This window comes from Primulina huaijiensis, chromosome 6 (assembly GCF_012295235.1).
Source record: "Primulina huaijiensis isolate GDHJ02 chromosome 6, ASM1229523v2, whole genome shotgun sequence".
Lineage (NCBI taxonomy): Eukaryota > Viridiplantae > Streptophyta > Magnoliopsida > Lamiales > Gesneriaceae > Primulina > Primulina huaijiensis.
This window is the reverse complement of record NC_133311.1, coordinates 17,760,178-17,786,465: the sequence shown is the minus strand read 5'-3', so window position 1 is coordinate 17,786,465 and position 26,288 is coordinate 17,760,178. Positions and strand designations below refer to the sequence as shown.

At 33.6% G+C, this 26,288-nt stretch overlaps 3 protein-coding genes across 7 annotated transcripts; all 3 read left to right on the top strand.

The window, feature by feature from the left end:
• Positions 1-931: 931 nt before the first annotated feature.
• On the top strand, positions 932-4,875 carry LOC140979881 (probable glycosyltransferase At3g07620). Its single transcript, XM_073445502.1, has 5 exons — positions 932-1,232; positions 1,340-2,467; positions 2,579-2,697; positions 2,860-3,208; positions 3,774-4,875. Exons 2-5 carry the CDS (start codon positions 1,658-1,660, stop codon positions 4,437-4,439), a joined length of 1,944 nt encoding a protein of 647 aa, XP_073301603.1. The 5' UTR covers positions 932-1,232; positions 1,340-1,657; the 3' UTR covers positions 4,440-4,875.
• Positions 4,876-5,473: 598 nt separating this feature from the next.
• On the top strand, positions 5,474-9,811 carry LOC140979880 (probable glycosyltransferase At5g03795). Of its 4 annotated transcripts, none has more exons than XM_073445497.1 (5): positions 5,474-5,866; positions 6,437-7,326; positions 7,437-7,567; positions 8,244-8,592; positions 8,990-9,811. In XM_073445497.1, exons 2-5 carry the CDS (start codon positions 6,484-6,486, stop codon positions 9,644-9,646), a joined length of 1,980 nt encoding a protein of 659 aa, XP_073301598.1. In that variant the 5' UTR covers positions 5,474-5,866; positions 6,437-6,483; the 3' UTR covers positions 9,647-9,811. The 4 variants fall into 4 exon arrangements, with proteins under 4 accessions (XP_073301598.1, XP_073301602.1, XP_073301601.1 ...); XM_073445501.1 differs by lacking the exon at positions 5,474-5,866 and adding an exon at positions 5,892-6,177; XM_073445500.1 differs by lacking the exon at positions 5,474-5,866 and adding an exon at positions 5,892-6,244.
• Positions 9,812-10,379: 568 nt separating this feature from the next.
• LOC140978710 (probable glycosyltransferase At3g07620) lies at positions 10,380-12,923 on the top strand. Of its 2 annotated transcripts, XM_073443917.1 has the most exons (4): positions 10,380-11,442; positions 11,526-11,653; positions 11,718-12,066; positions 12,136-12,916. In XM_073443917.1, the coding sequence occupies exons 1-4, from the start codon at positions 11,035-11,037 to the stop codon at positions 12,787-12,789; spliced, it is 1,539 nt and encodes a 512-aa protein (XP_073300018.1). In that variant the 5' UTR covers positions 10,380-11,034; the 3' UTR covers positions 12,790-12,916. The 2 variants fall into 2 exon arrangements, with proteins under 2 accessions (XP_073300018.1, XP_073300017.1); XM_073443916.1 differs by having other exon boundaries at positions 11,718-12,923.
• Positions 12,924-26,288: the final 13,365 nt, after the last annotated feature.

The window sequence follows — 26,288 nt, the reverse complement described above, 5'->3', positions numbered from 1 at the left end:
TAAAGTACGTGATTTGATTCGCTGCATTACCAAATGATCAATATGATCTTTTTGATGAAATAAACATACTAGAATTTTTAGATTGTATCTTCAAGTGATCTAAAACTCTTTCCCTGAAGGATTCCTTCATTTCTCAAATATAAAAGTTATGGTTTTGTTCATAAATTTATTATGTATATTTATTATTCGAGTAGCTCTTTGAGAGACGGTCTCACGAATCTTTATCTGTGAGACGGGTCAACCCTACCGATATTCACAATAAAAAGTAATACTCTTAATATAAAAAGTAATATTTTTTCATGAATGAAAGAGATCCGTCTCATAAAATACGATCCGTGAAACTGTCTCACACAAGTTTTTCTCTTATTATTTTGCCAAAAAGGTTAATTAAATCATATCGAAAATTGAATATGCTTTCTGTGGTTAAGTTTTGAGAGAAATATATTTAAATGTGTGATGTCGATGTTTCACCATGCTTCTAATTGTTTTTCCAAAACCATGCTAAAAATACATTTATCCTGAATAATTCAAAAGCAATGGCATCGATTTGAATGCAAAATAAATTTCTTGAAAAGCTATTATTTAGCAGAGTTTATTTAATTAAGTGCTTTATTAGGGAAAAAAATATAGACAATTATGTATTATGATAAATAAAGAAAAATAGTGTTTTTTGTAGGCTTTTTTGTGACACGGTTTCAAAATTTATATATGTGAGACAAATATTCTCGATATATATATCTAATTAAAAATAATATTTTTAACATAAAAAATATAATATGATTTGAGTCGAATTAGATATCAATATCATAAAATTTATCTACCATTTATCGGTAGAAAAATTTTGGTGTTATTTTTTGGACTTCAAACTTAGATAGAGACCCATTAAAAAGGTAGTTGGGTATCTTGTGAGTCGCACGCTCCCACCCCCTCCACATGCTGATTCTCGTGTTTCATTCCTCCAAGTTTGTATTTTTAATTCTTTCGCAGTTAATGCTGCTAGCACTTATTCCAATGCTAAATCTCCATTATTAAAATTTTCAATTCCTTGCTTAATTCTAGCGGTTCGTGTTGGTCTTGGTTGTCAAAAAGCCTCGACTAAACAACTAATAAACCATTCAAGTGATCCTATTGTTTCTTTTTTGGTTCTTTTGATCGATGCACTCCACAGTTTCTTCTCAGTCATTTGTTTATTTCTTGAGCTATTCTTTTGCTCTGCGAACTGGGTTTTGTGAGTAAGTTTCTTGTTTAAGTATTTGGGCTTTGTGATTCTGGGATTTGCTGCGTATTTTTTGGTCCAGTGGATTTCGTTATTTAACTCGTTTGGTGTTTAATTCATAAGGTGACATCTCGAAGGAATGTGTTTGGTAATTTAATATTCGATTTCTTGGTTGGAAGACCGTGGAGACCGAGTAATTTCATTTCATGTGTTTATGTTTGAGATTTGACTTTATGGAACGCCTCTCAGTTTCTTGAATTAATGGATCAGTTTCCGATATTTGATTTCTACTGTAGTGCTTTTACTTGTCTGTCGAATTAGAATGAAATCAACCACAAGAAAGTTGGAAACATGGCTTGAGATTCTTTAAGGGCATTCGGCCTCTCCTAATTTTTAGTCGTTTGCTCGAGTTTAACTATCAAAGGTTATTATATCTATCTAATGGATGCTAGGAGACTGCTTTGGCTAATGGCACTGGCCTTTTCTGTTGTTCTGTTGGTTCAGTATTTCGAGCTTCCTTATGGGTATTTGTCATATTTATTATCTTTTGGCAAGTCTCAAGTAGTATACAGAGGCAACTTACCGACTAGGGGTTCTTCTAGTGAGTTTAAAAGTGTGGAAAACCAGGCGCTTTTGAGTGGTTCAAATTCTTCCACAATGAGCGTGGTCCGAGAGGATTTGAATGCGAAAAAGTTCTCTAGTGGAAATGATGCAGATGGCAAACATAATTTGAGTGCGGATATTAATAACTACTCTAATGAAACTTCTAGTCTTGGCGATGGATCTCCATCTGAGGACTTCTTGAAAATGAATGAGCCCAAAGTTGATGTGATACCGATACAGAACAAGACCTTGGCACCGGAGAAGAGGAGAGATTACAGTTATGATTTACCAGTATCAAATCATACAAGAAGTAATTCTTCATTGAACCATCTATTGTCCGGGAATGTTATTCCTCCCTCTGCACCATCATCATATTCTGCAGCTCCCTTCAAATCTCCAGAGTCTGTGACTGCAAATCACAGTACTAACATTAAATCTATTAATCCCGATACATCTTCAATGGGAAAAGATGCGCCAAAATTATACGTGAAAACTGATGATGCTGGTCTAACACTGAATAACCTTTCTAGTACGATCTTTAGCAGCCCAATTAAGAAAGAAAGGTTAAAAGGACCACCAGCTAAAGTACTGCCAATATCTGCAATGAACGACTTGTTACTTCAAAGCTATCTAGTTTATCTGCCCATGGTATGTGTAGTCTTGAAAATCTGAGCAATCTCTGTGAACAAGATTCCACAGACTACCATCATTAATTTATTAATCTTTTATCTTTCTTTTGCTTGATATATTTGTTTTCAGAAACCAAACTGGCCTTCCAAGGTGGACCAGCAGTTACATAAAGCAAAAACACTGATTGAAAACGCACAAATCAGGAAAGGGGACCCTCATGTGTATCGCAATTATTCTGCCTTTTTAAGGTATATATATAAAATGAACTGTAATTTTTTCTCATTTTCTTGGATGATTTGATTTATATTGATATTTGATCGTGGTTACCAGATTCCATTTTGTAACCAGTTAATTTTGTGTGAGTTTCGTGATTATTTTGATTAAAAAAAAGTCTGAATCATCATTTACAGGAGCTATGAACTGATGGAGAAGACTCTCAAAATTTACATTTATACTGAAGGAGAACAGCCTATATTCCACCAACCAGCGCTTACTGGAATATATGCCTCTGAAGGATGGTTCATGAAGCAGCTGGAAGAAAACAAGCATTTTGTTACTAAAAACGCAGATCAAGCCCATTTATTTTACTTGCCTTTTAGCTCATGGATGTTAGAAAAGGCTTTATATGTACCCGATTCTCACAGTTCGAAGAACCTGGTTCAATATTTGAGTAGCTACCTCCAGAATATCACAACAACGTATCGTTTTTGGAATAGAACCGACGGAGCCGACCATTTTCTTGTAGCCTGCCACGACTGGGTAATTCTCCTGTATATTCTATAAAATATGTTTTACTGAATTAGCATTGGAGTTACTTTGTTTCCCCAGTATCAGAATTTTTGCATGTGAAATTTTAAATTAGTATAAGTACAATGGAGAGAGACACTTTACAATATGACAGATTTACGTTGATCGACCACTCCCTCTCGAGTTGAACATGAAAATCTAAATTCAAGTGTCACAACTTGAAACACACAAATTTCTTGAAGAATAATCTTGAAGGATGTTGTATTCATGACCAAAGAGATAGAGAGTATGGAGGTATAGGCCTAATGTTTCACCTTCCATCGAAGAACTTGTATTTTCAAAACAAAGATCAGACAAATAGTAAATTGACCATGGACTTTAACATGCAATCCTGATAGACGGACAATCATATCGTTCACGTGAACAATAATTGGGAACAACTTTTGTACGGTTACTGCTCACATGAACATTTGTGGAATCATTTATGTACATACTCTTTAAAACTCAATAATAAGTAATTATCCAGTACATTCACGTGAATAATTATGTATATCAATCCTTAGCTTTATTCTTTCAGGCACCCTTTGAGACAAGCAGGATCATGGCCAACTGCATTAGAGCTTTGTGCAATGCTGATGCCAAAGGAAGATTCCTATTTGGAAAAGACGTCTCTTTACCTGAAACCAATGTGCGCATGTCTGAGAATCCTCTTAAAGATCTCGGAGGTAAACCGCCTTCCGAGAGACATATCCTTGCTTTCTTTGCCGGGAGAATGCATGGTTATCTCCGTCCCATTTTGTTAAGTCACTGGGAAAACAAAGATCCCGACATGAAGATTTCCGGTAAGCTAGATAAGGTAAAGGGTCAAATGAGCTATTCCAAGTATATGAAGAGCAGCAAGTACTGCATAAGCGCTAAAGGCTATGAAGCCTACACCCCCCGAGTCGTGGAGGCCATCTTCTATGAGTGTGTTCCTGTAATAATATCCGACAATTATGTCCCTCCATTTTTCGAGACTTTGAATTGGGAGTCATTTGCCGTTTTCATTTTGGAGAAGGATATTCCAAATCTTAAGAAAATACTCCTCTCAATCCCCGAAAAGAGATATATTGAGATGCAGCAAAGGGTTAAGCAAGTACAGACACATTTTCTTTGGCATGAAACGCCCATCAAGTACGACATCTTCCATATGATACTTCATTCTATATGGCACACTAGAGTGTTCCAGATGAGACCTGGCTGAACAAGAATACCACCATTGTCTCAAAGATCCTTCTTCTTCAAGCGAAGTATTCCTTGCTAGAAACACGCAACTTTTGAGCAACAAATCTGTGCTTTCGGTGATCAAGCCTTGGTTGGATACACTGAAAGGCACATATTAGGTGAAATGAGAACTTGTTTAGTGGAATGAGGACCTGTTCTACGTTGTAAATGAACGACATCTACATCTGCACATGTGCCAACCAATATTTAGGATTATTATCCGAGTAGTTAGAGAGTTACAGGGTATTTTGTCTCCCTGCTGTATGTATATATGATACCTGTACTTTCTTGTGAGAAAAATGAAGTGGGATTTTTTTATCCTGTCCGTAGAACATGATGTGGATTTTCTTGGATTATAAAGCCATTTGAATAATTTGGTTGGTGAGGAATATATATATATTGAGAAATTTATTGAAGCCATTGGTAGCTTGTAATTTACAATTTACATTATTCAAATGGTTGGTCATATGCTATTGGCAGACCTAATGGAGAATAGAAGGTTCGGTTATATTTTATTTTTTTATGACGTGAGAATCCGTTATCTTTTAATATGTAATGAGTAAACATTCGAATTAACATAATAGTTTGTAAATTACATTAGTAAGGTAAATTACATTAGACAACACAAGATCGCACGAAAAATGTTGGCAACAAGATATGAGCTTCTAATCATTGATGAAACGTTTATCTATTCATTAAACTCAAAATCTATACGGTATCAATTATCCTCTTTTTATTATATTACTATATACATTATATTGTATTTGAAGTCATAATTCTTAATAACAAAACTTACTATTTATTAAATTTATCAATTTATCCATGACAGGGAAAAAAAATTTGTAAGTAGAACACAAAATTACTGCTCGGTAATGTAATAAGAATTTTGAATATTCAACACACGAAATAAATATGAACAATAAGACATTTTTTTAAAAAATCAATTAGGCAATTTTTGAACGAAAGACAAGATTTCATCCAAAGCAATTTAAAATTCCCACAGACCTTACTCAAAAAAAAAAAAAAAAAAAAAAAAAATTCTGACCGCTCTCGTTTACTTTCAAGACCCCCGGGATTAACTGATCATAATGCCCTGAATGGGAAAGAAAGTTCACAAAATTTCTCTGGAATCATCAAATGTTTGATGTCTATGGTTTCTCAATTATTGCCTGTATTATATTATTACAGCCTTAATTAATTGTAATTAATAGTAGTTTAATTGCGTGTCTAAGTAGAGCATCCTTTTAGTCTGTGCTGTCTTTTCCTTTCTTGTATTTGGTTCTACAAGCATTTGAATTTTTCCTGGAGTTTGAGCTATATATCCCTTTTGGCTTTCAATTCTTGGAGTTCAAATACTCAGCGAATAATTTCTTGCATCGGGGTCGATTTTTTGGCCTCTGGTACCTAGTAAGCTTTCTATCATATGCAGAATAATTTTCTTTGAATTTGTTGTCGATTTTGTTTAGTTTGAAGTTACTGATTTCTTTTCATGGTTTGTTTCGTTAAACATAGAGTGTTTTGTTTTATGTAAAGAGGGAATTTTTTTTCATGATTTCTTGAATTTTAGGTTCTGTTTATGTTTGTATGGTTGTGCCAATTGTGGAACTGGGAAGATGATTAAGATCTTTTTGCTGATTTTATTTAACATTTTCTTGTTATTTTGGTTGTTTAATTGCTTGATCACCGGAGAAAGGTTAAAAGCGCGAAGACCGTTCAGGGTCAGTGGATGATTTTGATTTTTAAGCCTTAAATCCCCTTTGTTTTCTGCTCAAGTTAGACGTCAAAGTTAGGTCTTTTGTAACATGATCGTCAATGAATTTGCTTAAATTTTCTTTTAGAAAAGAAGCATAAATGGAGGAGAATTTCTTCCAAGCCTTTATAAGACACTTCCTCGGTACCCGATGATTTCAAATTTGATAATTCTGTGTGCAATAATGACAATCTTTTTCTACTGACATGTTGAATTTTTGTCTGCAGAATTTCATGACAACGTTTTAGGTTTCCAATCAATCTGAGCTGTTAGCATGGGAATTGAGTTTGGGTACATGTCCCTGGTCAGGGTCAAGAGTGTGTTGTTGATGGCGGGAGTGACTTTTGCATTGGTTTTGTTTGCTCAACTTTTCGAGCTTCAAGACTTCAAAAGTTTATCATCTTTATTTTCTGCAGGAAAAATCGAAGTAGGACAGGATTCATTCATTTACCACAATAGTTCGAGAAACTCGACTTATCATAGTGTCTTGGATGCAGCCAATGTAAATGTGGCTGATTTGGTATCTACTGATACAGAAGCCTCTGATGAAATAGTCAGTAGAGTCTTGAATGCCAAAGGTGATTCTGAGCCTGAGAACATAAAAAAATTTGGTGATACCTTGGATGATGATCTAGATCCCGAAGATGAGTTTCCTTCCAACGACTTCTTGGAACTTAACAACAATACAAAAGTTCTTGGGGTAATTGAAGATAATAGCTTGAAGCAAGAGAATCCTCCAGAGTTCGAACTACAAGTATCAAACTATACTTCCGATAGTGATTTTTCACCAAAAAATGATATTGTAATGGGTCCAGGTGCTTCACCTCCCCCAAATTTGCAATTTTTCTCCACATCTCCCGAAAATTTGGAAACAAATTCTAGAAATGATGTGAACTCTTCTGCTCTGAGTACATCTACAATGGGAAAAGATGCAGAAGATATGCTTACAAAGAATGAGAGTCCCAAGATTCTGGACCTTTCTAATCTAGTGAATGATTCTTCCGTCAGCAGCATTCCAGCTACAAAAGAACGAGTCAAGGAACCAAAACGTATGGTAGTACCCATATCTAAAATGAACGATATGCTGCTCAGTGGTTATGCTTCATACAAGGCTGTGGTATGTATACCATACAAATTGTTTTTCCCCATCTCAGATGTTTTCTTGCACTGGTCACACCATATCTATTTTCTGTGGCTTCGACCCTTTTTTCATGTATTTGATTGCAGAAGCCAAGATGGTCTTCGGCTGTTGACCAAGAATTACGGAATGCGAAGTCCATGATTGAGAATGCCGCAACCATAGAAAAAGATTCTCACTTTGATGTTAGTTTGTATAGAAATTTTTCAGCGTTCAAAAGGTAATTGAACCCCGCCAAGATATTGATTTTCGACTAGTTCAATGTTTTGTATGATATTTAATTTCTTATATAGAATTTTCCTGTGTTCTAAAAAAAGGTATGCAGACAGCCACCCGCCCGCTAGATGCTTAGGCCTTTTTTTAGAATAAATATCTAATTTTTCATTTTCATCTTCATATTTCATTAATCATTCAACTACATCGGAATCAACTCAAAATTCATGACATATTTATTTTCTTTATCAGATAAAAAATTGATAGACAAATATGTCAAATAATATTTAATATATATTAATCTAGTAACAAATCCTAGAGGCACCATCTTTCTAAAAATCGGGCAGTGAACGACCGTTCACCGCTTAGTCGTCGTTTTTTAGTACGTTGACATTTTCAAGGGTTATTTAATATTGCTTTAAAATGAATTTTACTTGGGGTATTTGTTGTTGTAAAGCTCAATTTATTTACCAACATATTTGCCTCCTTCGATGCTCTTGGTAAAATGCATTTTGGATGCATACATTAGGAATATGTCTACTTGTAAAGAATGTTTTATATGTTAAGATTGCGAAAAGAAGTTTCAGAATACAGCAAAACTTTGAGGAAATTCCTCCACAATAGTTGCTTGACTAATTCTATGAATTACGCTCTTTGAAATATATCCAACTTTTCATTTGCAGGAGCTATGAATTGATGGAACAGGTTCTCAAGGTTTACGTCTATGCTGAAGGAGAACGGCCTATATTCCATCAGCCACCTCTTAAAGGAATATACGCATCTGAGGGATGGTTTATGAAGCAGCTAAAGTCAAACAAAAGACTCCTTACAAAAAACTTGAATAAAGCTCACTTGTTTTACTTACCATTCAGTTCACGTGAGCTAGAGATAGCGTTATATGTACCTAATTCTCATAATCGCAAGAATTTGATACAACGGTTAAGTGATTATGTCAACACGGTCAAGACAAAGTATGACTCTTGGAATAGAACAGACGGAGCTGACCATTTCCTCGTCGCCTGCCATGATTGGGTTCGTTCCTTATATTAGTTAATTAGTCATGTTGGATAATAAAAATTGCCTCCTCTGTTCTATTTGGTTATCAACGTGGCATTATAATTAAAATATAGTGTTTGGCTTGTTGTACATTCAACAGATGGAACTTGCTCCATTGTTATTACCTATAGTTTTCGATACTGGACCAAGTGCTCGTAGGTATCAGATCTGAGGTCTTGTTTGATTCATTGAGTTATAAATTGGTGAAATTGTGGAAGGATTGTTCAGTGTTAGTAATTATATATTCTAAAACTAATTTTTATTATTGGTAATGTAGAATAGCATCAAAATATGGGTTACCAATAGCAATCGAGATTTACTGTTTGGAAGTTAGTTGAATGTTTAATGTTACACTAAATATTTGTGTTTCCAGGCACCAGCAGAGACTTGGAATATCATGGCTAATTGTATCAGATCTTTATGCAACAGTGATATCAAAGAAGGGTTTCGATTCGGAAAAGACGTCTCTCTTCCTGAAACATATGTACGGTCACCTCAGAATCCACTCAGACAACTAGGAGGCAAAGCATTTTCTCAGAGACGAATTCTTGCTTTCTTTGCTGGTAGCATGCACGGTTACCTCCGTCCCATTTTGTTAAATTACTGGGAAAATAAAGATCCCGACATGAAAATCTTCGGTCCATTGCGTAAAGCAAAAGGCGAGATGACCTATGTGCAGTACATGAAAAGCAGCAAATATTGCATATGTGCCAAGGGCTATGAAGTCAATAGTCCCCGAGTAGTTGAAGCCATCTTCTACGAGTGTGTTCCGGTGATCATATCTGATAATTTTGTGCCACCATTTTTTGAGACTTTGAACTGGGAATCCTTTGCTGTTTTTGTCTTGGAGAAGGACATACCAAATTTAAAAAATATACTTCTGTCTATTTCGAAGACAAGGTATCGATTGATGCAGCAGAGGGTTAAACGGGTGCAGCAGCATTTTCTTTGGCATTCTAGGCCGATGAAGTATGATGTTTTTAACATGATACTACATTCAATATGGCACAATAGAGTATTCCGAACATGACAGATAGTGCTCGCTGATTTTGGAAGCTGTAAAAAATGTACATTTTTGTGTTATAGAAGTTTGGTCCCAGATGAAAGTTTGTAAAGATCGGGAGGAGGTACGAAATTCTTTTGGTGTCGATAAATTGGCTGAGGTATATATATATATATTTTCCACTTTAGTTTATCTCTTCTCTAATCTTGATACCTAAACTGGGAAGATGTGCAACAGTAGAAACGTAGGTTAACAAGTATAATTATTGTGAAGGGTGTCCAAAGACCCATCATGCTTGCTTCAACCCAAAAATTATTGGTGATTTTCTTTTATTATTTGAATTGAACTCGTATGTTCATGTTAAATAGAAGTCCTACCGCTGGTGGGCTCTCACTATTTTTCATTATTTTCAAAAAAAATTAATAAAAGATAAACTATAGCTAGCAAAAGGGCGAGCCAACGCAAATGTATTAATATGCACCGACGCGTGATTGATTTCTCGTCAAACTTCGTTTTCATTCAATAATTCTACCTACTTTTCTTGACTTGTGTCTCCTATCATATCCACTAGTTCAAGATCTGAACTTTCGCTGGCTTGAAAAAATGAGCAACTAAATAAATGGAAAGTCTGCGGTTAATTGTGCAATAATAGGATTAATGAGGGAGGAAATTTCTAACATCTACGTATTACTCCTAAAATGGTTCATTGCGGAAGTTCAAAGCCTCGTCTATANAAAAAAAAAAAAAAAAAAAAAAATTCATGCATGCAATCTAATAGCTTTTTTTCTTGAGGTGCTAATGTTGATTTTTTTCCATCTCTTTTTTCCTGCACATACAATGTAAATGTTAAAAGTAAAGTCTGCATTGATCGAACGTGGATCCAAGATCGCTTTGGCTACTTTTTTTTTTTTTTGTGGGATTTATGTATATTTAGTTTCTTACAAAATAGAAATGAAAATGAAGATAAAAAGTTTATATCACCTGGAATTTATGATCTGTGTACCAAATTGGCTCCGTAGATTTTGCCAAAATTGTGACTAAAAGATACCTTTGTTCTCATTCCATGCTATGCCCCAAGATTTTGATTATCATTGGAATATGTCACTCCAAGAACGCATCTTGAAGCACGATAGGGTGTCCTCTCTGTGTCACTTAGTCTTTGCAGTTCTGCATTGCCGTTAATGAATTCAAGAAAAAAGGAAAGTGGGTATTTGAGCTCTATTTGAATCTCATGCAGTGTAACTTGTACCATTTATCTCTTGAGAAACCAATCGGATCGTTTGCGTGATTCAGCTGATTTCTGTAAATGGGCTTGATATTGTTTAGTTAATGTGTGATCTAACACTGGATTGGTTGGAAGTTAAAGCTTCCGTAAATGTGTAGAAAACATCCCGAGTTTTGTTATCGAAAAGGGAATGTCCAGGACTATGGATCAAGGATCTAGATTTTTATGCTGGAGTACGGTAGAAATCAGGCGTTTGTTATGGATTTTTGGATTGGCATTTGGTTTAGTACTCGTTCTGCTTCGGTTTCTCGAGCTTCAAGATGGCAATGTTTTGTCATCCCTGTCATCTACCGGAAATCTTGCAGTGGTCGGTAACACCGCAGATAGTATTAAGATTTTGAATCATACAATGGAAGGTAGAAATAAGGGGAATTTTCGTGGTACCAATGGTGGTGTAAACGAGTACAATTTAGCACATAATTCTTCAAGGTCTAGTGCTAGTTTGAGTAAGGGAAGTCCAAAAAATGCTACAAATACAGTTTCAATATCTCAGATGAATGAGCTGTTGCTGCAGAGTCACTCAAACCGAAATCCAAAGGTGTGTAAGGTTCAAACTATATGATGTAGCACTTAATTTTAATGGATTTGTTATATTTTGTTCTTTGTTCAATTTTTCTGCAGATGCCTAGGATGTTTTCATCGTCTGACGAGGAGCTTCTTCGTGCAAAATCGGAGATAGAAAACGCACCATTGAATTATAATTCAGGGCTCTATGCGCCTCTCTATAGACACGCTTCTGAGTTCAAAATGTATGATTAATTTGTTAATTAAAGTATCTATTTCGTTCTATATTTGATACTGGTTTGGATATAGGAGCTATGAGTTGATGGATAAGATGCTGAGAGTTTACATCTACAAGGAAGGGGAAAAACCAATATTCCACGAGTCCATACTCGAGGGGATATACGCGTCCGAGGGATGGTTCTTGAAGCTCTTGGAATCCAATAAGAAATTTGTCACAACAGATCCCGCAAAAGCTCATTTATTCTACATACCTTTTAGCTCAAGACAGCTCGAGTTAACGCTTTACGTCCCGCATTCGCACAGTCGAGACAACCTAATAGAGTTCATGAAGAACTATGTGGAGATGCTTATACAGAAACACCCCTTTTGGAACCGAACAAATGGCGAAGACCATTTCTTGGCTGCTTGCCACGATTGGGTAAACCTCTCTTGTAATAATTCTATTTCATATATACTAATAAAAGCTGACCAAAAGAGAAAACCACAGGCTCCTGCAGAAACTAGAGGCCGAATGCTTAATTGCATAAGAGCACTCTGCAATGCTGATATCAGAGCAGGTTTTGTCCTAGGCAAGGACGTTTCTCTCCCTACGGTAAACGTTCGATCAGCCAAGAATCCACTAAATGATATTGGAGGCGTACCGTCGTTAAAAAGGCCAATTCTTGCCTTCTTTGCCGGTTACATGCATGGAAATGTTCGTCCAACGTTGTTAGAACACTGGGGAAACGATTCGGACATGAGAATCCTAGGACGAATACCTCATGTCAAAGGTGATAGGAACTATACTACATACATGAAGAGCAGTAAGTATTGTATATGTGCCAGAGGTTATGCTGTGCATAGCCCTCGTGTTGTGGAGTCGATTTTCTTCGATTGTGTCCCCGTCATTATATCTGATAACTACGTTCCTCCATTTTTTGAAATCTTGGAATGGGAATCCTTCGCCGTTTTCGTCTTAGAGCGGGAGATTCCGGATTTGAAGAAAATATTGATGTCTATACCTGATGAGAAGTATGTTGAAATGCAAAAGGGAGTGAAAGAGGTGCAGAGACATTTTCTATGGCATGTTGAGCCAGTAAAATATGATATGTTTCACATGATTCTACATTCGATATGGTATAACAGAATCTTTCAAATATAATGCATTACGACTAAATATACTAGAATTAAAGTTTCAATCCAAATATGTTTCACAAACCAATTTTGGACTTCGAAGACACTTTTTACCACTCCAGGATGCTAAGATGTTGTTCTATTCAATCCAAATCTTCAAGTACCTACACTAACTAAGACAACATACAATCTTTACTCGACCATCAACTACAAGTACAAATCATGCAGATCCACGTTATTTGCTCATCATGTTTTCTTCTCTTGTTTATGATTCTTCTTGCCAAAGTATTTGTTTTGAACAAAATCTTATATGTTGCACTTTCATGTAGAATGAAGCTTAAGTCTTGATCAATGTCCATTTGATTCAACAAAAATTGTGGCAAAAGAAGTGCTCTATGGTATGGATCCAAATACTTATCAGTTAAACAAATGTTGGGACCAAATTTGTGTGAAATATAAGTATAAGTTAACCTCAAACGAGAAGAAAGTTTTATTAGATCTTATCTTTTACAAAGGTTTGAGGATGTACTTGGAGGATTGATAGTTTGGCCTTGTCATCTGGTGTGAAATTCGACATTTTAATAAGTTTTTGTTTATATGCTTATTATATTATTACATGTTTAAACATATATCAATTGTATTTGCAGTTGACGAATATTTTTATTATATACATTTGGATAAAGATAGTTTGTTACCCATTTGATATTATATTCAATCATTTTAATTATCTATTTGTTCTTTTTGTGTTTTTATTGTTTTATTTTACTTATGCAAGTATCTAAATTGTTATTGTAGGTGACAAGCTTTGGATATCGGATTTTTACGATGGATAAGCTGGTTGAATGGGCTTGTAGAAACAAGTTTGCTGATTTTTTTTTATTATTTTATTAGATTTTGTTGTTGGCTGGTACTATTTTTTGGTGTATAGGCATTAAGAAGTAAAAAGTTTATCAATTGTGTTTTATTCGTAATATTGGCCCAAATAGTCATTAGGAAATTATAGACAAATATGAGTCAATGACAATCATGTATTAGTATTTTGATTTCTATAAAAGTGTTTGGTTTTTTTCATGTTAATTTGTTGTATACATGAATTATCATTGATAGTATCGTGCTTGTGAGAACCCGAACTCAAGATAACTAACAATTTCAGCAACTGATAAATTCAGTAGTCTGTCAGTTTCAGCAGAAAAAATTCAGCATTAATGTCAATGTTGTTGTTTAGTTTCTATTATCTTATTTCGCTACGTTAGACTTATGTTATTAGTTTGAATTTGTGATGACAAAGTAATGTTAGTATTATGAATGAAAGACTGGTTTTCGAATTTCTGAAATTTGTAATTTCTGAAGCTTTTTTTTTTTTTTTTCCAAATGTATATTTAATAGCAACATCAGTGACACTCATCTCGGTTCGGAGGCGTGACAAAACTAATACATAAAAATTTATATATGTGATTGAAAACTTTATATAAAAGACATTTCAAAATGCCCTTATAAATAATAAATAGTGACAATTTTCAATGTTATTATAAATTAGCATATGAGACATTTATACATGTCACAATAGTCTAGTTAATTAACTTTATAAATAAACTTTATCGACATTTTTATTGTCATTATAAATAAGCATAAAAGATATTTATAATAGTCAATATAAATGATTTTAAGAGCATTTAAATTTGTCCTTGATTTGATAATAATAACAATAAGACATAAATGTACGATTTTAGACACTTCTAAAAGTCAGCATTAACATCTTACAATGACATTACAAAAAATCAAAAATGATAAGACTCCATCAGAGAACAGAAGACGCGTACATATTATTCGTTTTATGGTTCCTACGTACATAGGTACACTTGTTAAATTCATAAAAACATTATAAAACTAAAATTCTCTAATTTGTGTTTGTCAACAAATTAGAGAATTAAAAAAAAAAATTTGGGGAACAAATTAGAGGAATAACACATAATTTGTGATTTCGGTCCCATTTTGAGAACACTGGTCCCTTTTCTTCGAGTCTGGCGTAAATTGGAGAGTAAGTTTGGGCATGCATTTAATGAAGAAAAGAGATTAGTTCCATTTACCACACAAGACGGTGGGCGCATTAAATATGTAGGGGGGCCTCTACACTACTACTCCATACTCCATATGTTTTTCAAAACCAAGTACCAAACAGCCCCTCTCTCTTGTGTGAGATATTTTCCAAGATTTGAAACCTAATATTTTATCGGTGTGATTTGTAGACTATTGTTTAATTCGAGGTTTTATCTGATGTGCAACGAAGAGTAACAGTTGTGAAATAATTTTGAAACATATGGAGATTTTTGGTTATAATATTTTTTTCTGAAATGTGAAAATGTCGGAATTTATTAAACCATTGATTTTTTTTTTAAGATTATTTAAAAATAGTATAGATGTTATGATAAAATCTTCGAACTTTTAAATTTATGTTGGATGAAAGTTAAATATTAAATAATGATTCCATGGGAAATTTGAAAATATATGGAGATATTTGTTTGTATTTCTGATAAAAACAGAATTAAGTATTTTCCAGAAATACAAAGAAACAGTAGTACTACCTCAGCCTCGTCTCTAAGATTTTAAATTTCTGATGTAAAACTTATAATTTATAGCACAATTTTGAATCATTTTAATTCCCATTACATCTCGATTCATAGTTGTGTGTGTGTGTGTGTGTATTGAGCATATGGTTCGTTGGAATAATCGCGGTATTGCGATTATATTATGTTCAAACATTAATTACATTTTTTTGTTCATTAATTTCTTGCAGTATTAATACACAAATTTTGACGTAACTACATTTTTTTGTTCATTTTTTGTTCATTAATTTCTTGCAGTATTGATACACAAATTTTGACGTAATTACATTTTTTGTTCATTAATTTCTTGCAGTATTAATACACAAATTTTGACGTTGACTTGAACAATACATAATATATATATATATATATATATATATGATAAAGCATCGTATTTATTTCAAACTATTTGTTGCAGCATCCTTCATCATTGTAAGATCAGAATGAAAGCCCACAGCCAGAGATGAAATAGCAGAAATTAAATTCTGCCAGCAGTATATACACGTGTGTGTGTGTGTGTGTGTGTGTGTGTGTGTGCAGTCAAACTTGGGAGTTTACGGCCTTTTTCATGAAAATACTTCTGCTATATGTCTGTGTGTCATTTATATATGTATGTGTGTGTGTGACTATATATTATATATATAATAATATTGCTCTTTTGAAAAAATCTTGTCATTGATTAATTCAGAAATAGGAAGAATTTTTATGTTTCCGCTACGTTAAAGAAAGAATTTTTAAGCTGGGGCTAATTTTTTTTTTTGTTTAGTAAAAGAAATTTTATTCAATGTCTAATGTTCATATAAGAAAACTGGGCATAATCATCCGACTTATCGTTCTAACATTTGAAATACATGTGTTTGAATATTCCTAATTAAAAACATCATCGATGTTTGGCTTCTAATTCTAAAAAATGTATCTACTGCGAGTATTAATTCCAGGCTTAAATGTTGAAGACAGCCAAATCACAACAAAATGATAATAGTATTTCTATATTATTACAAATTTTCATACAAAATGCGATGATCGAGACCCGGCCAAGTCACATATTTCATCATGCCGTATGCACAAAAAAAGAATTAGTATCGTCGAACTTTACCGGAGTCTCATAAATTTTTTGCTAGCATTTAACACATTTTTGAAAAGGAGAGGATAAAGGAATTAATTGCTATGACAAGTACATATATACCATTTAATAATTAAGTACCAAAATGCAATAATTTTCATGACTTGTTTGGTAGAGTGATCGAATCGTGGTGCTTGAACTGCTGTGCGGTTTAAAAGATTTGAGTTACACTATTATCACCAACTATAGCTTTTGATAAAGCGATAAACACTCGGTCCTACAATTGGTATCATAGCCAAGATCGCGAGTTCGATTGCCATTGATTGTAATGAGTGCAATTATTGGGAGGAAGATTGTTGGATGCACAATAATTGTCCTGCTTGGTAGAGCGATCGAACCGACATATTAAATATTGAAATTATGTACATTTATTTTTATTTTTTCTCACGATATATTTGAATTTACTGATATATGGGACAGGCATGTGAATAGAGTTATGAACAAAATAATTGGGGATACACAAGAGTTAAAGCCAGTGTAAGGTGTGGGAAAATGTTAGATAGTAATAGGACTTATACCGAACGGGTCCAAATTAATTAATGGGTACAAATCTTAATTATTGTATGTCTCGCAAATAAATTTCTTGAAGCAGGAGCATGTGAACCCCTCCCACACCAAGTGTAACTCATTCTCATAATTGTTTTTTAGGGGAAAAAAAGATTTTCAGTAAAATATCGAAACTGATTCTATAATTTAATTAGTCTGGTTTTGGTCATCTAATTAGTCAAAATTAATTCGGTCTGACTTCTAATCAGCAAAATCTAATAGTATAACAGATTCTTCAAAGTTTTAAACAATTTTAAGACAATTTATAAGAGTAGATATAACATGAGGTATGTGTAAGTGTAATTGATTAAACCAAGAAACAACAAAAAAGGATTTGCCCCACAGGAAATAACCCTAGTAGGTCTTAGTTACGACACTTATGGGAATATATATTCTGATGTCGGCCTTATTTAACAATTCATTCGATCTTCTAAATCCGATTAAATTGACGATCTTGAATCCTTGATTTAAATATATTTTTTTCCCTTAAATAATCAATCCAGAGCATAAAATTTAATTTATTAATTCCAATTGAGTTTAATATTAAGTGCAAGTTGCTAATGAATTATATATGCTGACTAAGTTGCTATATGTCTCATTATTTTATTTATTTTTGAATAAATATATATGTCATTATTAATTTCAAAGCCTTGTATTTATTTATCGTGGGTGAAGATTTTTTACATCAAAATTTTCAAATGCCAATACATCATGAGTATCTCAAAATAAGTTTTTCAAACTGATTTATGTTTTTAATCCACTAATTTTTATTTTTTTTCAAATTTAGTTTTTTCCTTTTATCGCATTGTTGAAATAACACCGAGTAACGCTAAATATTGCTGATATATCTGATATCAAGTCAACACTCGGATAAAAAAAATTGAAAAAAAATGTTCCTTCAACAAAAATGCAAAATACAGGTTGTTATATTTTAATAATAATAATCAAAATGATTTGAGTGTGAGAATGAGATTTGCGGTCTCTATCTGAAAGATGTCAAAATCGAGCAAAATAAAATATTCAGTTGTTTACTCAACCAATTTCCATTTCTGTCAACAAGGCATTTATAACAACTTTTAGCACAGAAATATTCAAGTTATATAATAAATAATAAAGTTGATGCCAAAAATTACTGTTTTATATGATTCTTTCTGTAAAATAAATTGGACCCATTGCTGAAATCTCGAAGAAGTCCATTTTGCTGCTTCTTGGGGCCAGCTCAAAGGTAATCCACAAGTTATAAATCAATCATTTCACATCGTAAATTATTCGAACATATAATTAATTACTACATCATGGCGTAAATTATACCCCATATAATAATACTCCACCAACAAAAACCATAGGAAATCTCCAAATTTTGTAGTAAAGATACGAAGTAATCTCTAAAGGACAACATATTTCTCAAAGCCTACATAAACAAACAAATGAAATGACATGCATTTAAGTTCTTAAATTATTGTGCCAAAAAAAATAATTATTTTCTTTTCCCCTTCCGTATCTAACCTATCGTCAGGAGTTGATTATTTGTTACATTATAAATTTTATATATATTATCGAGAAAATTGTTTTTTGTCTCGAATGTCTTTTCTTTTTCTTTTTTTTTTTTGGTAATTTTAATCGTTTATATCGTCAAATTTCAGTCGTATTCTACTATATTTGTTTTTAGCATTTTTAGTTTTTTTCCGACGTGATGATGATGTGTGTTGTATCACATCAGCACTTTCAATTACAAATGACTACTACACACATCATCACTTTCAATTATAAATGACTAAAATTTCCAAAAATCTTAATATGAATGACCAAAATTGAAATTTGATAACTTAGAAAACAAAAATCACAAACTGAAAAAAATAATAATAACATAAATACAATTTTTCCTATTATTATATCATTGAATAATCATTAGATTGTATAGATCTTGATTTGATAATTTAGAGAACTAAAATAAAGTTCGGGTCAGCAGGAAAAAAATGTATACAGCTAAATATATGCATACCTAATGGGCTGTTAAGGTGGCATCTTGAAATATCCAACAAGATCCAAAGCATTAATTAATAAAGTTGCTAAAAATGAACGAAAAATTTAAAAAAAAAATGAATAAACTATTTTTATGCCCTTATTAAATTGTCTTTAATCTAATTATATAAATTCTGTACAAAAATATAATTGAATACTTTATCTGTCGATCAATGTCACTCGTATTTTTAATTTATCTCTATATCTCATCATAAATACATATTTTGCATATTTAAAATATAGTGCTGATGAAGGATGGTAAGAGAGAGGTTCAGAGTAAAAGGGTTTCAAAAGATGAAACCGGAAAGATATCAAAAGGGTTGAAATTAAATGAGGGCGTGAGTACTGGCATTGTATAGGGGGACCCATTCTCGGCTTTTTTTTTCTTCCTTTCTTTGTTTTTTTTTTTTCCAGGTAAATCCTCAATATTTATAATGACACATATTCTAAATCTAAATTCTAAAAATAAGTCGGTACATATGTGAAAAATAATTATATTTTTAGTTCTATTAACTTACTGTGCTTTTCATTTTTTTTCTAATGTTCAATTTATGGTCTTAGTCCGCTAACTAGGACATTTTTCAATTTCTGACTTTTTTTCGGAGCACTGACGTTGCACCAGAAAATACTGACATAGTGACAGACATTGTTATGTGTATGTGAAAATATTGTTTTACAGGGGCGGAAATTTTAAACAAGATATACATAAAAATAACATAATACTTAACAAACGCAGCGGAAAAACATAATCAAAAATTAATAAGAAGCAGTTATTAAATCTTTTTCAACAACCCTAGAACTGGATATGCTCATCTTATTCGATCTCTTTTAAATTCTTATCTGACAGGGGTTTGAGTGGATGAGTGATATTGTTGTCACTAAGTAAATGGAAGAAATCCTTCTAGTCATTTAGATAATTTTCAATGGAAATCTTGTGTATATATATATATATTCAAAACATAAACAACATATATTCGGAATAACAAATGTCATTTTATTCACACAACATATTATGAATTTCACTGAACATATTATGAATTTCATAGCTAACTGATATCAATCTCTTTACATTTTAATCTTTTAAGGGTGTTGCAGAAATCAAGAATAACAAGAATCAGGCATGTTCATCCTACCATTAGTTCACAATTTTCATTGCTTCATAAATACAGATTTCAAAACTCATGCATACATATATGCTGGTTGGTTTTAAAATGATTATCAAAACTTAAAATAAAAAACACACTTATTGTAATTTGCTAAAATAATTTTGGTTGACACTTGGACATGGTCTATTTTCTTCCTGTTGTACTGCTGCTCGAAAATGACCACTCTTGGCTCAAAATATTGCTTCTAAGTTTTGGGTGATTTGCTCAGAATTTGTGTAACATCAACTCGGAAATTCATGTGTTATTTATAAGAAAAATCTGAATGTTAACCTCAATTAATGGTCGTTATTTGTCATTAACTGACATGATTTCTAGTTTAATGCTTCAATTAAGGGTTTGTATCAGAATCATCAGCTTAATGTTGACGTGATATGCTAGATTTTGGCTACTGAATTTTCAGTTGCTGAAAATATAAGCTGTTGCACGATGCTTGTTGATGTTGAATTTGACCGACTATAAAATTTACTAGTTGTTGAAATTGTTAGTTATGCTGAAAGTTCGAGTTCTTGCAAAAGTATTGAGAACTGGAACTTGACCGAACTACCCGATCAATCTGCTCAGAGCCCAAGCCGATACCCAATTAAGTCGATGCATACGACGAGTCTATGGCGATTGATTACCAAGCCTATCATCAGTTTGACATGTCCCTTGATTGAGAAAAATATTAAATCATGCAAGAAAAACATCTACGCCTTTTATATTAAGGTATTTGAAAATCATCAATTTAATGGTCTTAACTCATCGATCTACTGTTCATATATAATATATAGATTGGGTTCTCTCTTGATTGAAGTGATGTATGATGTACCTGCCAGTCATGATAAAAGAAAAAAGGGTAACTTGGGATTCAGTACCCAATTTTTTTCAAGTTTGGTTTCAATACCCCATTTCCCAAAATACCCCTCAATCCATTTTTTTAAATAATTGATTTTCTTTTTAAATTAAAGGTCTATCATGCTTTCGTAAAATAAATTAAATCTTTTACCATTTGACCAGAGTGCTACCGGGTTATATCCATCGTATTTTACAGACTGCTCCTCACAGTCCAACCACACAATCGCAACCGATGTTTACCGATGCAGATTCCTTCAGTATTACTTAGCACAACCCTAATTCATTTCCTACCTTAGGGTGTACAATAAAAGATAAAATTTTGAAAATAATACATGAGAGGGGCTAGAACAAAGATTTCTTTATTCAAACACAAACATTTATTATTACATAGTAACCTCCTGTAGAGGAGGAGAAACTCGCTTAGCTGCTTGTAGTAGCTGAACTTGCAAAACACATAAACTTGAAAGAAAATATTACAATCTTTATTGTAGAAAGAAATTGAGGAAATGATCGATGATCTCAACTTCATTCTTCCTTCTATATTTATAGAAGGCTTCTTCGGATTTGAAACTCGGACTTCAAATCTTGATAAACCTTTACAGCTTGCATGCGGACCATTTTCTTTGAGTGGTTGGTCCCTCTTCTTGTCTTCTTCTAGATGGATAATCTGGCAATCAATCTTTCTTTGGCTTTTATTTCATGACATACCCATTAGATATTCGTCTGTATTATATCTGCTGAAATCTCGTTTCTTTTTTCCTTTAAATGAATATGGATCGATCTAAGAGGTTCCAGCTGATCTATGAGTTTCTTGATTCTTCTTTTTGAAACCTTTAAGTATGTGAAATAAAATTTCTTTAGGTTTTGTTCTACTGTGGTTAACTGGTACCAATTTACTCTTATTTATAGTGTAAATTTTAGGTCCAATTATTTCTTGTTTGTTTATTGGATTTCCTTTATCTTTAAAGATAGGAATACAATGTTCTTTGTCCTTTACCACCGATTATTGGTGGTCCTTGTCATTCCACTCACATGATGGCTTTTTCTTTTTGTTAGTGGACTGATCACATGTCCATTTTAACTTTGTCGGGGAATCTTTGGATTTCGAGGTACCCGAGGAAAACGTGCATGTAGTCCTTCACCACTTGGTCCTGTTTCGGCTAGATGGTTCTTGTCTGATCGAGGTTTGAAGCATTTGCCAAATTCTGGCTCTTTCTGTTCGGGGCATTCTGGACAGATCTGTTCCAACCATCTTCCCACATGAGCCATATTGCAGAATTTTCAGCGAGTCTCTTTGCTTGCTGGCAGCTTGCTGTTCCACAGAAGATTTCTTTTCTTCTCGAATATATCTTCTACAAAGCTTGTAGTTTTTCCTGTCATTGTATTTAACAGGAATGATCCGTTTACCGAATTATGATAAAACTTAAACGGAAACTTGATTTTGCCCATCTCAGTGAGACAGACCCAAAATCCACATGCTCTCCTAGTAGAGATGTCATCTTCATTAAATGAAGAAACCAGGGGTGTTTCGTTTGTAGGAGGATCCTTGATAAATTTCTGAGCATTCATATATGGCCTCCTTAGCTTGATGAAATGAAAGGCTTCGTGTGAGCCTTTCCCTGCTGGTTCTGGTGCTGTACTGAAAAAATACAACTTTAGAATATCTCCTCTGGACAAATAATCATTGTTTGTCCAAGTTTCATGCACCGCTTTTTGAATCCATTTTGGTAATGCTGAAATCTCCGGAAAGCTGGGTGAAGTAGCATAAATTGATGCAAGAGCCCCAAATTCATACCATGCCTTGATTTCTTTGGGATATGAATTCGATTTCATCCATATCCTATGATATTTTCCTGAAACATCAACCCTATTAGTAGCTGGGTTAATGCCTACTCTTGTTCTTAATTTCTCTCAATTTTGTTGGTAAATCTGGAATGGAGAAATTGCAGTTTCATTAGTATCAACCTTAGATTTGCCTTAGTCAGTCTTAGGTTTAAGGTTGATCTCTCCTTCTTCAATCTCCAAGGTGAAGGGTTGACTTGAGGACTCGCGACAAGGATCTGAAATCTCAATTTTTGTTTTAGCCGACTCATCTAAAGATGATCCCGACCTAACACTTGCGCTAGGGGTATTTGAATCCCCTGCTCCAGGTATAGAGTCTCGTACTCGAAAACTCTCCATTTGAGAAACCAGTGGCTTCTCAATGCCTTGGATAAGAGGCTTTTGTATTACAGACCATAACTGAGTATATTTCTGTAAACATCATGTGATTCGATCAAAGACAATTCTCTTATCTGCTTGTTGAAGCCTTCCCGCAACTTATGCGTTTAAGGCTTGCTTGTTGAACTCGGTCTGAAGCATTTCAAGGTGTTCTCTCAAATGTCTCTGCATCTTAATAGCAACATCGACCTCAATGTTGTCCATCTCTTGTTAAAAAATCTGCAAGAATGTTCTCGTGAGATTTAATAATAACAATATCAAAAATATAATTTTGACATAGAGCTTGCCATCTTAATAATCTAGCATTCTCAGGTTTAGACTCAATTCTATTCCTTAAAAAAGCTTTCACCTGTGTATTATCAACCTTCAAAGTAAATTTCTTTGCAAGTAAAAATAATGGCCATTTTTTAAAAGTTCTTTTTACCGCATAAAATTCCTTTTCGTTGGTATGACATCTTATGAGTTTTGATTCTGAGAAGAGTCCACTGCAATATCTGCATGGATGTTCTCCTTCTGGTGTGAGCTTAGTTAAAACTGCAGCCACCAATGATCACTGGCATCGGTATATAATACCTGATCATCTTCGTCTTGAAGAATAGCCATTTTCGGAAGATTTTTACAAATCTCCTTTAAATAGACAAGTCCTTCTGTGTGCTCTTTTGTCCATAAAAATCTTGCATATTTATTTAATAATGGACTGGACACTTTCCTGTGTTTTGCTAGGTTTTTAATAAACAGCCCAGCAAAATTAACAATTCCCAGAAAACTTTGAAGTTGTTTCTTTTCTTTTAACTCGTTTGGAAAATTTTGCACCTTCTCAACTATATGATCCTGCAAATTTATTCCAGACTCATCGATTTTTATTCCAAGAAATTCGATCTTTCTTGTAGCAATGACTGCTTTCTTTTCTGAAAAAACCAGTCTTTCTTTTTTACAAACATCAGAGAAAATCTCTAAATGCTTAAAATGTTCTTCCATATTTTTAGATGCGATCAACACATCGTCAATATAGACAAACATGAACTTTAAATAGATTATCCATTTTCCTTTGAAATATCTGTGGTGAATTAGCCAATCCCATTGGTAATACCTCCCAGATATAATGTCCTTGTGGTGTGGAGAAAGCTGTGAATTTCTTGCTTTCATCCTCCATCCGAATCTGATCAAAACCAGACTTACAATCGAATTTAGATAATATCTTTGCATTGCGTATGCAACTAATTAGATGTTCTACTAGGTATAAAATACACATCAAACTCCAGAATATTATTAATCTCTTGATAATTAATAACCAGTCTTGGTTTGTTTTTTTTATCTCACCGTGATTTCTTACAAGAAATCCAGGACTGTTGTATGGTGAAATTCCTGCTTTGGTCAAACCAAGGTCCAAATGTTCTTTTATTATAATCTGCATATCCATTTGATCAATTATGTTCATTGGGATAGGCTTGCAACGGACAAATTCATACTCTTTATCTTCCAGGATATAGTCCTTGCTACTTCTATCTTGAGTTTTTGTAATTCTTCCTTAATTTCTTCAGAAGAAATTAATTGCATCTCCATTCTATTTCCAGTAAGTTCCATTGGGATTGCCATTTCCCTTCTGCAGACTTTATAGATTCGGTGATGCTTTCTGTTTCTTAGGCCAAGATTTCCTAAGAACTTTTCTACCTGTCCTGCAGAGAATCTTTGATATCTCTGAAGACTAGGATTTTCTTTCATTATTCTTTGAACCATGTTATGAGATATTGTTGTCTGGCTAAAGAAACCAGACAAATCCTCATGTGTTTCGTGTCGAAACACCTCGACTTCATTCAAATTCTGATTCTGTTCCATCGGATTCTCCCTGACTTAATACTTCTTCTTCTTCTTCATATATACTTTCATCTGAGGCGATATCCTCGAATCGGTATATCTGTAATAAACTGCTTCTTCAATATCCGGGGTCGGATCGAAACGTTTAATACCTCTTTTTTCATTTTCTGGACAATTGGTCGAGATATGACCTCTTGCTCCACATGTCCAGCAATCACAGTCTTTGAAACTTTCATTAGCTATGGTATGTGTAAGGCCCGAGATTTTACCATTTTAATCTAAGATTATTTAATTTATGAATTTTGGAATGTTGAATTAGATTCCATTTAGGATTGAAATGGAATTAAAAAGAGTTATTGAGGACCAAATTGCAAATAGTGAAGACTTCAAGGTTTAAAGTGCAATTATGGGATTTGAGGACACTTGTCTTCACCATACAATGGGCTATATACACCTTGCATTTCCCTTCAATTTTGATAGAAAGAAAACCGAGAGCTCCAACAAGATTTCCTCAAAACTCTTTCATAGCCTAGAATTTGATTATACCAGATCTGATTATCAGAATTTAGATCCGAGCACAGTTCTGAGATCCTCTCGTCACGAGCTACACAATGATGTAAGTTTTATTGAGTTCTGTTATCATTTGAAATTATTATATTGGAGAAATTATTATTTGACCATTATTATGTGTTATGGGAATACTAGACATCGTAGAATCGAAGAACAAGTTGATTTTGGAATTGTTATGATTTTCTGACTTTATCGATTGAAATTGATCAGATTTGGATTATTGATTGATTACAGATTGTAACGGATATGGGTTATGGTTTGTAATTGATATATGTTGCTATTGTATTGACGGAGATATCGGGATTGTGCCGTTATGCCGTTGATTTGAATTAACTTTAGATTTATCAGACTAGGTATTGAATTGTGAATGGAATGTTGACTCGATATGTCATTTCAGATTTACAGAGACAGTCTTGAGTTCAGCACTTATATTGCTTCAGACCGAGACTACGAAAGAAAGGTATAAGTCAATGTCGAACCCGGGAGAATGACTCGAGTTAGATATAACTTGAGTTTCCCTAAACCACATACTTATTGTTATTATATGCATTGATTTGAATTGATATGCTTGTTCTATTGATTTATAGAAAGCGTGATTAGACGATTGGTCTTGTGACAGAGGTGCCAG